Source organism: Echinops telfairi, unplaced genomic scaffold (genome assembly GCF_000313985.2).
Source record: "Echinops telfairi isolate 266 unplaced genomic scaffold, ASM31398v2 ScPeMD7_2;HRSCAF=8, whole genome shotgun sequence".
NCBI lineage: Eukaryota > Metazoa > Chordata > Mammalia > Afrosoricida > Tenrecidae > Echinops > Echinops telfairi.
The window spans coordinates 70707956-70723311 of NW_022103898.1; the positions used below are offsets into that span (position 1 = coordinate 70707956).

Consider the following 15356-nt stretch of genomic DNA (forward strand, 5'->3'; position numbering starts at 1 on the left):
AAGCAAGGCAGCCGTACACTGGTCCGATGATCAAAGAGCGAGAGACAAGAAAGGCGAGACTCACCAAGCCATTTATCTCTCTGCCCTTCAGTTAATCCCACTTGTGTTTATCGGCCAGGCTGGCACAATAAACTATCTCAAGGACCATTTCCATTTTTCAAAAATCATTTTACTGGGGGCTCATACAACTCTTATCACAATCATCCATCCATCCATCCATCCATTGTGTCAAACACATTTGTAAATTTGTTGCCATCATCATTTGCAAAACATTTTATTTCTAATTGAGTCCTTGGTATCAGCTTCTAATTTTTTCCCCTCCCTTCCCCACTCTTCCTCGCTCATGAACGCTTGATAATTTATAAATTATTATTATTTTTTCATGTCTTACACTGCCCAATGTCTCCCATCACCCATTTTTCTGTTGTTCATCCCCTGGGTGGGGGTTACAGCTAGATCATTCTTAAGAATCAATTCTGGACTGTATGTATAGTGGATCTTGCAGGAGAAAGACAGGACTTTCTACTCCCATAAAGAGTTAAGTCTCAGAAACTCACAGGGGCAGTCTACCCTGTCATATTGGGTCACTATGAGTCAGCATTGAGTGAAAGGTGAGTGACAGTGGATCTCTGTTGTTTTGTTAGCTTCCAAGTATGTCTGGAGAATTCCCTTTATGAGTTCTACTGTAAAACAGAGCCTGTCTTCCACTAGTAAAACTGAAAATTCCAGAGACTTGATTCTTCCCTTACATGACCTGGAAGTCTAAGCTTAACCTAAGAGATCTGCCCATCAAGCATCTTGAATATGGAAACTAGAGGCAGACAAAAATATGAAGTGTGAGAGAATTTTTTTTGAAAGCCACATAGAGGCACTGGTCTAGCAGGACTAGTAGTAACCTGGGGAGTAACCAGCATCACAGTCTGTGATATCCAGTCTGTGTTCAGCAACAGGTGGTCTTGCTGGCAAGAATTTTGCTTGGTGGTCTGTTTTAGTCTCCCTTTGTTACTCTACTTTTCTAAGGCTACTTTCTACAGATTCTGTGAGCCACTCAATCCTATCAATTAATGTCCTTTCTGCGTAAATCAGCCAATATCAGTTTTCTAGACATACAACGAGGATGCCTAAATGATACACTTGGGCTTACTTCTACAACTTTTGGAAATGGAAATACTCCAATTAAATTAGAATGGCTACTATGAGAAAAACAGCCAAAATTCAATTACTTCAGGGAAAAATTTCAGATTTTCTGATTATGTGAGACTTGAATAGTATTAGAAAGAGCCCAGATGGCAAAGTGATTACTTGCTGGCTGATAACTAGAAGATCAGTTAAAAAACTACCAGCCACTCCGAGAGAGAAAGATGAGGCTTTCTACTACCGTAAAGAGTTATGGTCTCATTCATTTAAATGTGTTCTAGTTATTCATATTTTCTGCTTTCTTTTCAATTGAGGTTTTTAATATATTTTATTTTGTTATTCTTTTTGTTTTTCAACATTTTTTCTATATATGAAATTCAGGATAGGTAAATTTATAGACTGTGACTGGATTAATGGTTCCTTGGGAGTCTGGCAGGAAAGGTTAGGGGAAAATAGGGAGCTAGTAACACTGAGCACAAGAAATAAAGAAAATGTTCTAAAACTGATTGTGGTGATGATTACATAATTATTCTTGGTATGACTGAACTACTGAATTGTTATGTGATTTATATGCCAATAAAACTGCTTGGAGGTTAAAAGAGAGAGAGAGAGAGAGAGAGACAGCCTGGGACACTCCCAGGAACAGTTCCACCCTGTCCTATAGGGTCACCGCAAGTGGGCATTGACTCAAAAGCAGTTAATTTTGAGTTTTGCATATTAGAAAAGGATCCCTGGTGGTGTGGTGGGTTAAGCAGCAGGCCGCTAACAGCAAAGTTGGCAATTCAAGCTCACTGGGACTACACGGGATAAAGATGATGCTGTCTGCTCCTATAAAGATTTATAGCCTCAAGTCATAATTGCCTAAATAGCAGTGGGTTTAGGTTGGGTTTGTTTTGTTTTTGCATATTAAGAGCACCAGAAGTTGTGTTTTGTTTAATTCTGATGTCCAGTATGCAATCAATTCTACTTAAATTAGAACGAATGATAGCAGCAGCCAATAGTATCAAAAATTCTCAAGTGATTCTTGACTGCAGCAATTTGGGGGAATCTGTAACTTATAAAATCTACCTGAGTAGAAATACTTTCTTTAGATTAGTGGAAAGACTTTCAATTTAATTATCCATCAGAAAACAAATCACCTCGATTAAAACTTTCCTCCAGTACAACATGGCCACTAAATTTTAATCAAAGAAAATTTTAAAATGTTATAATCTTACTTTTTTAAAAACACTGTTGACTATTAAAAAAGTAGATATAGTGAGGTCAAAACTCTGTCCTTAAATAGTATGATAAAATAGATCATTCCATTGTTCTAAAGAGAAAGTTATTTTAAAATGAGGCTTCATTGGAGCAGAGATCCAAAGTCCATCTGTAGACAATGGAACAATCTCCCCACAGAGGGGCCACAGGGAAGGGATGAGTCAACCAGGGTGCAGTAAAGCATCAATGAAACACACTATCTTCCTCTGGTTCCTTGAGGCTTCCTTGAGGAACCCCCTACTACCATGACCCCAGTGCTGCTTCTCAATTCAGACTGGACTGAATCCAGAAGGGTTGGAGGAAGTGGGAGAGAGGAAGGGAGAAAGGGGGAACCGATTGCAATGATCAACATATAACCATACACCCCTCTCCAAAAAATATGGGGGAAGAGAAACAGTGGTGGGTGTGAAATATGAAAATAAAGACAATGTACAATCTATCAAGGAGCTATGGGGTGGGGGAGGAGCTGATACCAAGGGCTCAATAGAAAGTAAATGTCTAGAAAAGAATGAAGGCAACATATGTACAAATTCACCTGATGTAAGTGATACATGGATTGTGACAAGAGTTGAAAGAGTCTCCAATAAAATGAAAAACAAAACTATAATAAAATAAACAAATAAAATGAGGCCTCATAGTTTATCACTACTTTTGTATAATTAATCGATGTCCTGGTATAGTAATTGTTTTTAAGACAAGGAAAAGTGCTTTTGCTTAAAAAAGATTAAAAAAGGAATTTAATTCACCTGGTTTCATTTAAGTGGGTAGTAGTAAGTATAAACTAATCACTACTGAAATGTGCTAGCCTTTTAAGAGAAAAACTGGTCATTAAAGTTGATATGCTTTATGACTTATTTCTATCTTATTATTTTTAAAGCAACCTTCTTAAAACTATCCACAGTAAACTATTATAACTTTATTATATACAAACTTTTCCATAAATGTAGGCAGACAATCACACTGGGAAGCAGTGTAAGCTGTTTAAAGATATAAAAAGGAACCTCTAGCTATAGGACATTGAAATGGTTTATTTAACTCAAGAGAAAACAAATGTAGCCCTGTTCTAAGACTTCGGTTAATAATTCTCCCTTCTTTATTCTTCTGGGACACTGATGTCAAATTTCAAGAATGCCAGTTTGAGGAAATACTGATCCAAGCCATGGTATTTTCAACTACCTCATATGCATGTGAAAGTTGGATATTTGAATAACGAAAACTGAAGAAGAAATCTTGATGCATTTGAATTATGGTGCTGGCAGAGAAGACTGAAAGCGCCATAGAGACCCGGAACGAAAACCAAATCTGTCTTGGAAGAAGTACAACCAGAATGCCCCTTAAGGTGGGGTTGGTTAGATTTTGTGTCATGTACTTTAGACATGTCATCAGGAAAGAGCAGTCCCTAGGAAAGGATGCCCTGCTTGGTACAGTAGGTCAGTGAAAGAGAAGAGGACCGTGGACACAGTGGCTGCAACAAAAGGCTCCAACATGAGAACAGCTGTGAGATGATGTAGGCTGGGCAGTGCTTCCTGCTGTTGTCCATAGGGTCGGTCCTATGAGTTGGAATCAACTTGATAGCACCTAGCAGCAACAGACTTTATTTTCTTGAATAATTCTACACCTACACTTTAGCTCAAGCCATCGTCAACTGAACCTATTATAATGTCTTCTATAAACAGGAAGTAATTCCAAGATGGAATTCCCATCTTCTATAAACAGGACCGAATTCCCCTACTCAACCAGCTAATAAAGAAAAATATTGGACACTGAGGAACTCTACCACAGTTCCTTTTAGGCAAATCAACCAAATTCCATGAGGCCTGAGAGACAACAGGAAACGTGGGAGTGTACAGTTTGCATCTTCTATTATTTTATACTCCCATTCAGCTTATTTAAAAGGAAAAAAGATGTATACAAAATCTTAATTTTGGCCATAAAACTCCACTAACTTTCACTTTCTTTCCTCTTCCATCACCTGCTCCCTGGACTTTTTCATTCTTTAGCAGAGTTTTACCTTAACAATCTGAAGCGTAATATCACCACTACTGTCCTAGCTCTTTATCTTTCTAGCTTTCTCCCTCCCTAAAGGAAGTACTCTCTTGTTACACCAGTGCCACTGATGCCTTAGCCTTGTGGTGTAGAGGGTTAAGGACTGGTTTGCTAGTTTGCAAGGTCAGCAGTTGGAGCTCACCAGCTACTTCGGGGGAGAAACACGAGGCTTTCTGCTAGTAAAGATTTACAGCCTGGGACACTCCCAGGGACAGTTCTACTCCATCCTACAGGGTCACTATGATTGGGGTGAACTCGAAGGGAGTGAGACGTTCATCTTCTCCCAATCAATGAAACTTTATTGCTTTTTCTGTCTCTTAGAATCCAATCTAGATCTCATGGTCCACCATCATTTCAACCACTCTTCCTGGCAAGGCTCCTTTAAGTGTTCCAAGTCCAGTTCTCCACTTCTTCAAAGTGGTCCACTGCTCTCTTTCAGTTTCCCTATCTTTTCACCTCTTTCAACACTAATCAAGCCCAACAAAAGTTTGTTTCCCATCTTAACAGAAAAATGGGGAGGCCACAAGGCAAACTGTCTACAACTGTATTTCCCTACTATTCCGGCATTCAGATTTATCACATTCAAACCCATTTTTAGCTTTCCATTCTTTGTTAAAAAACAGTATACCTACAGGCCGTAGGTCTTGACCAAAGAAGGTCAGTGTTGCTTGTGAAAAAAGACGTCAAGCTTTTTCAAGGCACCCCAGCAATAGGCTGCTTTTGCTTGGATGTGATAGCTCTTAGATGGCAAACTTGCTGCTGTGGCATCACTAAAACTTCAAGGATTGCACAAGCCCACATACCATCAACTGAGTGACTGCAGGGTCATTTTGCTATAATGAACACAAGGCACATCACATTTTCTGGGAATAAATGGGAACAAAAAACTTATTCCTCAAATACTGGAGACCGGGTAGATGTAAACAAGTAACAACTGCCCACCTTCAGCAAGAGAATCCAGAGGCAATCATTAAACTAGCTATATATAAAATGTTGTCCAAAACCTTCACAGAACTATGATGCAAATGCTGTCCACAACTGTCTATTTTGCTACTATGCAAAGACTGAATCTTTTTCCACATGGGGATTGTGTTAGTCCAGGTTGACTAGAGAAACAAATTCATAAACACTCATATGTGCATAAGAGAGAGCTTTATTATTATTATTATTTCCATTTATTTATTTTAAATTGTTTTATTAGGAGCTCATACAACTCTTATCTCAATCCATACATACATCAATTGTGTAAAGCACATTTGTACGTTCACTGCCCTCATCATTCGCAAAACATTTGCTCTCCACTTAAGCCCCCAGCATCGGGTCCTCATTTTTTTCCCTCCCTCCCCACTCCTCCCTCCCTCATGAGCCCTTGATAATTTATAAATTATTATTCTGTCATATCTTGCCCTGTCCAACGTCTCCCTTTACCTACTTTTCTGTTGTCCGTCCCCCAGGGAGGAGGTCACATATAGTTCCTTATAATCGGTTCCCTCTTTCCAACACACTCTCCCTCTACCCTCTCAATATCACCACTCACAACAGTGGTCCTGAAGAGATCATCCGCCCTGGATTCCGTTTCCAGTTCCTATCTGTACCAGTGTGCATCCTCTGGTCTAGCCAGCCTTGCAAGGTAGAATTAAAAATCATTTTATTGGGGGTTTGTACAGCTCTTATCACAATCCACACATAAATCCACTGTGTAAAGCACATTTGTACATATGTTGCCAATATTTTCTTTCTACTTGAGCCCTGGGTATCAGTTCATTTTCCTCCTTCCCTCCCCTTCTCTCTCTTTCCCGCCCTCCCTCATGAACCCTTGAAAATTTATAAATTATTACTATTTTTGTTTTACACTGACCAATGTCTCCCTTCACCTACTATTCTGTTGTCCGTTCACCAGGGAGAGAGTTACATGTCTATCCTTATGATTGATCACCCTCTTTCTCCCCCGACCTTACCCTTACCCTCCTGGTATCACTACTCTCATTATTGGTCTACCTCAGGGGTCTACCTGTTCTGGATTCCATGTGTTTCCAGTTATTTTTACCAGTGTACATGCTATGGTATAGCCAGATTTGTAAGGCAGAATGGGGGTCACGATAGTGGGGCGGGGGGGAGCATTAAAGAATGAGAGGAAAGTTGTATGTTTCATCAGTACTATACTGTACCCTGACTGGCTCATCTCTTCCTTATGACAGAGAGAGAGCTTTATATACAAGAGCAATTGAGAATTGATAATATTGAGAAAACATCCTAGCCCATAAGTCCGATATTAGTCCATATGTCTGATACCAATCTATAAAGTCCTCGTCAGACTCACGAAATGGAGGAAGATCACAGGCCAGTGGGTGGAGAAGTCTTGTGGATCCAGTGGCAGTAGAAGCATCTCAGTGCTGGCAGGGATCTACACGTGGCTCCTTCAGGTCCAGGGCTCTAGCAAAGCTCCACTTGTCTTGTCAGCAAGCATGTCTCGCAGGGACTGAGTGTGTGTCCCACCTCCAGTGAGCTATTTTGCTCCATAGCGTCTCCAAATGAGGTCATCAAGCTGCGACCTGACAGGCTAAACTCCACCCCTTCACACTGAGTCTCAAATTGACAACAGATTATGTAATGACCACAGAGCACCCCTTGTCAATTTGACACTTTCATACAACTCTTTAGCCATATATAATTTTCAAACAATAAAATCATATCGGTACCTAACAGGATAAAATAAAAATGCATACAATTAAAAAATGTGCCACTGTCATTTAAACATAGCATTCTATAAGTGAACAAAACAAAATATCCTATGCTTAGCAAGTGCAGTTAAGTAACACCTACACCTTAATCCTATAATCCTATGAATATATTCCCCCACCTATGAAAGTTTGTAAGCCAACCACTTCATGCCTTTATTCGCCCAATTTTGGGTATCCAATTTCTATACTGCCCACTTATACCAACCCAGTGCTCTGAGGAGACAATATTCTCTGACATGAAGAATCTTCATTCCAGTTTTGGAAACTTGTGACATCTGCATCCATAACCAAAGTCATATCAGGACAGGCAATCCATAAAGTCAGCAGCAATATGCACCAGTTCACAGGCTCAAGCATCTTCTCTTCATCTGGTCGGATTCTGGTGAACTCAATGTGGGCTGCCTCACTTAGCTTCACCAGGGTGCTTATTGGCTGTCTGGACTTTAGACCATGGGCCTCATCACAAATTCTCACCAACTCTGGCCCAACTGGGCTAGATCATGAACTTCAGACCAGTCAACCTGCTCTCCACTTCTCCTCTAGTTCCTTGTAAACCAGGTCCATGGGTGTCAGTGGCCAGACTCAACCTATTTCTCTATTGCTGCTTTTTTCCCTCTTCCACTCAACAAGTGGGTCCAGGTGGTCACCTAGCAGCATTTCAGGCTGCCACAGGCTCCCTTTAATGTTCAGTGCTGGAGCAGAGAGTTTCTTCAGGGATCCAGATCTTTTTTCCAGCTTCTGGCAAAAACCACTAGTTCAAAATTTAGAGTCCTTTTTTCCCTTCAACCGGTCAACAGCTCTCTAGACAAGTCTCTTGGAATGCAAATGTCCTGAGTACTCCAAAGCACTGGGGGGGGGGGGGGGGGGGGGGCGTATCTTTTCAGAGTCTTCTTTGCAGGCATGTCCTATCCCATTTAAAGGTTCAAATATTAATGGCTGAAGGCAAGGTTTACAAACTATTTTCATACTTCCTAATAATCATTTCAATCAATTATATCAATAACAATCAGCAAAATAAATCAGTATAAACAAAATAGAATGAGATCCTAAACTCAATTCTTAAAACAGCCAAGCTCAATCCTTATCTATCTTAATCCTTATCTAAACTATTCTGTTGACACAAAAATATGGGATTAGGCTTCTGACAGCATCAAGCCAGAGCCAGGCTTTCTGTCAGCCATTTTGACCTTCTCTCAGCCATTTTTCCTAAGTAGCATGGTCTCTGAGAAATTCAAGGGGCAATTTCTATCCTTGAGCTCAAAATTAACAACATTCATTTTCATCATGTCAAATGGGAATAGCCAAAGACAACAACAAAACAAAATAATCAAAACTTTAACTTCCCATATTCTTTCCAGAAAACAACAATCCAGTACACTGTATGGACATATCTGACCTCTGGCTAGCCAAAGAAGAAAAATTACCATGAGGCAGAGGTGGAACAAACATCCACTCTCCAACTTTATGATTTGTTTCTCTAGAACCCCACTCCTGGTACCAAAATGTGTTGGTCTGGGTTGACTAGTAAAACAAATTCGTCGACACTCATATGTCTATGAGAGAGCTTTATATATAACAGCAATTGAATAGTGAGAAAACATGCCAGCCCGGTCCAGATCAAGTCCATAAGCCCGATATAATTCCATATGTCTGATACCAATCTATGAAGTCCTCTTCAGACTCACTAAACACATGCAATGATGCCAGATGCAGGAAAATCACAGGCCAGTGGGTGTAAAGTCTTGTGGATCCAGTGGCAGTAGATGCATCTCAGAGCTGGCAGGGGTCTCCATGTGGCTCCTTCAGCTCCAGGGTTCTAGCATAGCTCCACTCGTCAGCAAGCATGTCTCGTAGGGAGTGCGTGTGTCCCGCCTCCAGCAAGCTATTCATCTCCTTAGCACCTCCAAATGAGGTTATCAAGCTGCAACCTGACAGGCTAAACTCCACCCCTTCACTCTTAAGTCTGAAACTGACAACAGATTATGTAACTACCACAAGGATATACCAGAAGATACGCTGAAAATTTTAATGGAAGAGCCTCTTCAACCATGAAGAGTCCCTAGATGTTTAGATGCATACACAAAGGAAGAAACAGCCATTTTCCCAAGAGTGTGGTATCTACCTGAAGATTATTAGCTGTAGGAGGGCAGAAGTTTCTGCAAAGAGCAAGGAAATGGCTTCTGCAAACCAGTGGGACTGGTTTTGTCATCTAGATTGAATGGTAAAAAATAAAAAGACTAAAATTGCTGATTTGGTTTTTAAAAAATAATATGCCCTTTATAGACTGGAAAGCAATTCCTCCAATGTTTGTAACTCTAGCTTTCTGGATCTTGCTCTAGCACAGCGGTTTTCAAGCTGTGGGTCATGACCCCTTCTGGGGTCAAAGGACCCTTTCACAGGGATCGCACGATTCATCACGTAGCAAAATTACAGTTATGAAATAAAAACGAAAATAATTTTATGGTTGGGGGTCACCACAACATGAGAAACTATATTAAAGGGTCACGGCATTAGGAAGGTTGAGAACCACTGCTCTAGCAAATATTTCCTCTATTTTCTAAATCTTCTGCTTTAGCCTGACCAGCTGTTCTTTCCATTAATGCTATTATTTCCCTAAGTTCCTTCTTCAGCTCTGATATTCTCAGCCTATATATACTCCCTAACCCATCTCATCTATTCTGTGGTTTCCACTATTATGCTGATACTCCTAAATAAAAAACACTCTTCCTCCTTCTTAAATACCAAATCATCATTTTCAAATGCCAACTAATCAGTTCCACTTGAATATCACACATACTTTTAAGCTTAATACAAGAGAGCTTTTAAAAGTTTGTGGAAAATTCCATTATATTTTAAAGCAATTTCTCCACAAATTTTAAGCCCCTTCATATAGTCATAAATACCCCCTTGTGCTCTAAACATTCTTTCTTCTTGTATTCCTTTACTCCAGATAAGTTTTTCAAGCCAGAAACTAGGAGCCATCATGGATTTTTCTCTCCATTACATAAAGGATCACCAATTAAACTTAGAATTATCCAGAGTTACCATATGATCCAGACATTCCACTCCTTGGTATATAGCCAAAAGATTTTCTTAAGAGCAGAAACTCAGATTATGTAATGTTCATTATAGCATTATCCACAATAGTCAAAAGGTGAAAACAATCCAAGTGTTCCCCACAGATGAATAAACAGAATCCAGTACATACAATGAAATATTACTCAGTCCTAAATTGAAATAATAAGTGACCAATGCTATATATACGAGCCCTGGTGGAGGAGCGGTTACGAGTTGGGCTGCGATCTGCAGGGTCAGCAGTTCAAAACCACCAGCAGTTCCCCTGGAAAAAGACTGGGCTTTCTATTCCCCTCTCTGGGAAACCCACAAGGGGTTGCTAAGAGTCATCACTGACTCAGTGGCAGTGAGTTAAATGCTATATATAACATGGATGAGCCTTCAAAACATTATGCTGAGTAAATTTAATCAGATATTACATGAATTGTCTAGAGACATACACAAGTGTGTGATGGTTTCACAACATGGTAAATGTAATTAAAGCCACTAAATGTACATTTAAAATTGGTTAAAATGAAAACCTTACAGTGAAACCTGTGAGAGCTGGCACTCAACAGGGCTGCCTTGTTTTCCCAGGTCTTGCAAGTTTGCTACCTTTGGGAGGGTGTAGTCAACACTTTTCTATCCATCTCTACTAGTAGAAAATACTTAAGAATTCATCTCTGATACGTTTACACCTTACACAGGTCCCAGCCTCCTGAGGTTTTACTTGATATATTTTACCACGATTAAATTAAATTAAAACAATGCCTGTTCAGTCCGCCTCTTAGGAGCCTGCCTTGGGAGGGATCAAAAAAAAAAAAAAGTCACCAACTCCTAGTAATTTAAGCAAGAATAGCAAGACTTTGTCTCTCATACTTAGGTCATGTTGTCAGGAGGGACCGGTGACTGGAGAAGAACTTCATGCTTGGTAAAGTAGAGGGGCAGGGAAACAGAGGAAGGCCCTCAGCGAGATGGATTGACACAGTGGCTGCAACAATAAGCTCAAGCATAGAAATAGCTGTGAGCATAGCGCAGGGCTGGATACTGCTCCGTACTGTTGGGCTTAGGGTTGCTATGGGTTCAGACCTAAAAACAACCACCCCCTCACTAACCTGTGACACAGGTTAAGATAATTTTCCACTTGCTCAAGCATACTAAAAGTAACAATGATTAAGGAGTCCATTTTTTTTCCTTCAACAAATTCTTATTTAGAAAATTAAGTATCAGATAATTATATCTAAAATCACTTTTGGTATTCTCTCAAAGACTAGGTGTATTACTAATTATCTCTTTGGCCAGTGTTCAACTAAAAGATACAACTTTATCAAAAGTCCCAAATTAAAAATAAGGTGAATTTCAAAAGTTTTAAGATACTTGTTTAGAAACTCTAAATATCTTTCCCCATCGGAATTCCCAAGCTGGCCTTACTGAAAACCTACAACACTAATGTAGGGAAATCTTAGTACATGTGTTTTAAGAAGTGCCTGTTCTGTAAGTTACTGTTGAAGTTACAAAACAGAATTTGGTATTATCTCAATGAAAACAATGCTTACAATTATTTCATATTTTTAAACCATTTAGTGCTTTAAAATTGCTTTTTAAACCTTTCTGTATTACAGATCAATGATGATATTATAGGAAAAATTATGAAGATAATTATAAAAACTATTGAACACATTATGATATGATAGTCATCTCTCCAAAAATGGCACATCTAGTTTCCATTGTTGGATACTATTTGCTTACTTAATTAAAGAAATACTACATGGAAATGTGTTGAGGACTGATGAAACTAAAACAATTAGAGAAAAGTTAAGATTCTGTAGAAGCTTTAAGTTTATTATGTTAGAATTCAGGTGAAAGCATTTAAACAAATAAAAAAATCTAAAATTACTCGGTGAGATTGTAAGGCAAGTAATAAATGGGACTGCTGACATACCCCACTACATTAAATAGAAATAAAAATATACACTTTCACAAAAATATCACTGAAGTACTTTATTTCCGAATTGAGAAAAAAACCTCAACAGACAATTTACGTTCCTTTGTTGGCTTGTTTGTTTGAAGATCACTAAATGGCATCTTAGAAAAAAACAAAATAACAGTGACCAAATGGTGACAATTTCAATTCAGAAAATATTTGGAAAACTTAATTAAGATGTATTAACTGGAGCTTTCCTAATAAATTATTTGTGCTCTGGAGACTTTCTTGTACATAATTTTACAAAACTCTATTTTATAGCTGACAAATGAAGCACAAGGTGGTAGGATGCACTGTACCACTGAAATTCAGGTGGATTTGCTTTCAAGTCCACACTTCCCGCTCTCTTCACTACAACTCTTAACAGGCTTGAATCGGTCACTGTGAAGCGCCTCCTTATCTGTCCTAATGTAGATGGCTAAGGATCGTTTACTAATACTGATAAGAGTTACCCTAGTTGCACATGACAGGAAAGAAAGCTGTTTCCAGTAGAGTGATAGACTACAGCCGTGGGAGGCACAGATTTCACCACGACGTGGGATATTGACTTTGAGGAATAGACAGACAAACATTTTCCACTTTGGTTTGGACAGGTGGAGTTTGTGTCGGGGCCGAAAACACAAGCGTGCGATATACCTGCATCGACTCACGCCACGAATTTCACTCCTGAACCGGGAGGCCAAGAGGGTGGAGATCTAGGTAATTGGAAAAGCGCTTGCGGAGCTCACACACACTTGCAATTCTGGGAAAGTGAGGGGCGGATGGAAATGGGGACGCGAGACGGGGGGCAAAGGACGGCTCTATCAGGACCAGGCAAGCGCAACACAGTGCCTCCGGCGTCGCCCGCAGCTTACCTCCTTGACAGGTGGGAATTTCTTCTTGCACTCCAGTGACAAGGCCCGCAAATCACTCTGCATATTTTCTAGCAGCTTCTTCACTGCCTCGGGGCTGTGGGTGCCTGACATGATCCCCCAGCTTCGAGCCAAAGTCTGAGCAGGCAAACGAGCTTTGGGGGCGACCAGCAGCTCCCTCCAAGCGCCTTCGGTCCTTCCCCAGCTCGCCTCTGGGGCTCCGCCGGGCCTGGGAAGCGAACCCGGAATGCGCGTAAGCGCCCCCGGCAGCCTCGCCTCAACTCCTAGGGTGCCCCCTCCGAGGCGTCCCTCGCTGTCGCTCCGCCCCGCTAGGCTCCGCCGGCTTTGGCTGAAGAGCCCACCAGGAGGGCAAGTCCCTCCCGCGGCGGCGGGGCCCGGCCACACCGGGCGTCACCAGCCAACCTGGCAGAAACCTTCAGTGCCGGCTCCCAGAGCCCCCAAGACTCGCAGACGCCATTAGCTGAGCGGCCCACAATTCCGAGCGCGGCCGGGACACGTCAACCGCACTTCCGGGCACCGCGGCCGCCGCCCCCGCCCCGGCCAACCCGGGCGGCGAACCGGGGGTGGGCGGGGCCGTGGGCGGGGCCGTGGGCGGGGCCGTGCCAGGGCCAGCCCTGTTCTCCTCTCAGCTGGAGCGCTTTCCCACCGGCCACCTCTGGTACCCTCGTAGGCAGAGGACTTCGTTTGCGGCGTAAAGACGCATTTTCTTTGCCTTCACAAGTGGCTGGAGTCCACGGTTCAGTTGTATATCGGTGTAAACAGCGCCCTTTGGGAGGAATCTTATTTCTCTTCGTCACCTGAATCTCGACCTCATCAAATGCTTGGGCTAGTAGTGGCCCCCAACATCGCCCTTATTCATGCCATCCAGTCGACTTCGACTCACAGGGACCCTTGCTGGGACAGAGTAGAACTGTCCCTTTGGGCTTCGGAGGCGTTTAGAAATCTTTACGGGGAAGGGGAGGGAGGGAAGGAGTAGGAAACCTGGTTTCTCCTCAGAGCAGTTGATAGGGTCGACTAACTATTCTCGCAGTTAGTCGCCCATCGCGTAACCCACGCACGAACCGGGGCTCCTTCACTTTCAAACCCCCAAACTCACTGCCATTGAGTTGATGGCGCCTGACCACCGCCCAAACCAAAACCAAACTCACTACGAACAGGCAATTCTGACCTGTGGAACCTATAGGAGCAGGTAGAAACGCCCCAGTGACTTTCGGAAACCGAGGGAGTCGAACGCCTCCTGGATTTTTGTTTGTTTGTTTGCTTTTTCTCCCCCGGGTCCAAACTAATGACCTTGCTTGCAGTTTTCAGCTGAATGTATAACCATTATGCCACCAGAGCTCCCAAACATCGCCCATCTCCTGTTAAAAAAATTTTTTGTTTTCCTGAAGATCTGAATTGCAATTCTTCTGTAGAGTTGTTCAAAGCGCAACCGGTGCATTTACTGCTTAATCGCATATTTTTCTAATCTGAAAAATAGGACATAAATTCCTTTCTCCCCATGCTCTGCTCTGGCTTCCCAGACAACCCAAATCAAAAGCCGAAATTCTAGAAATCACCTATTAAGTTCTGTGTGATCTGCCCCGCCCCCGTTACTGCCCATCACTCCTCTCTAAAAGGAACATTCCAGGAAATCTGGGCATTTTTTTCTCCTTCCCTTTGTTTATTGTTGTATCCACCCTCCAGGTCCCAAGCCCACCCCACCCTGCCTTCAGTTTCCCAGAATAGTGGCTGGCAGAAATAGTAGGTGATCAATAAATATTTATTGAATGAGTGCCCTACTAAAATCAGAGCGTTCTGATGCTTATTCGGAGATAGAAAATAAATGCCTTCATAAGTGTGAAGGAAGGGCCAAATTAATGAGAGGCAAAAGCTAAACCGAAAAATCTGTACCTGTGCATTCCTAATGATCCAGCTCAGCCGGCTTGTGCCCAAAACATCTCTCAACAACGAAGGAGGAAACTGAGAAAGGTAAAGTCTGATCCAGGGGAGAGGCAGGAACTGAAGAAACCAAGACTACAGACAGGATGTGCTAAGGATACCATTACAAGCAGAAATACCGTGGGCTTGAGAGCTTCATTCAGCACAAGGATCAGGCTCTTGCCGTGTGTGTGTGTTGGGAGCCGGTGGCCTTTAAGGCCTTAGCCTCAGCCACGAGCCGAACTTGGCTGCTTCCTGGTTGTTAAGTGTGTCTTTCATTTGCTAAATCTGTGGGAACTGGCCCTGCCTGAAATCCCTGCCCAACCCTGCCTCCGCGTTCCTAGC

At 41.8% G+C, this 15356-nt stretch overlaps 1 protein-coding gene across 4 annotated transcripts in view; it reads right to left on the minus strand.

The window, feature by feature from the left end:
- MON2 (MON2 homolog, regulator of endosome-to-Golgi trafficking) overlaps positions 1-13495 on the minus strand; it is a 129055-nt gene extending 115560 nt beyond the window's left edge. For all 4 annotated transcript variants that reach the window (XM_004700487.4, XM_004700486.4, XM_045289923.1 and 1 more), the window contains exon 1: positions 13077-13495. In XM_004700487.4, coding sequence (XP_004700544.1) covers positions 13077-13187 — 111 coding nt within the window. In that variant the 5' untranslated portion in view covers positions 13188-13495. The remainder of the gene's footprint in view (positions 1-13076) is intronic.
- Positions 13496-15356: the final 1861 nt, after the last annotated feature.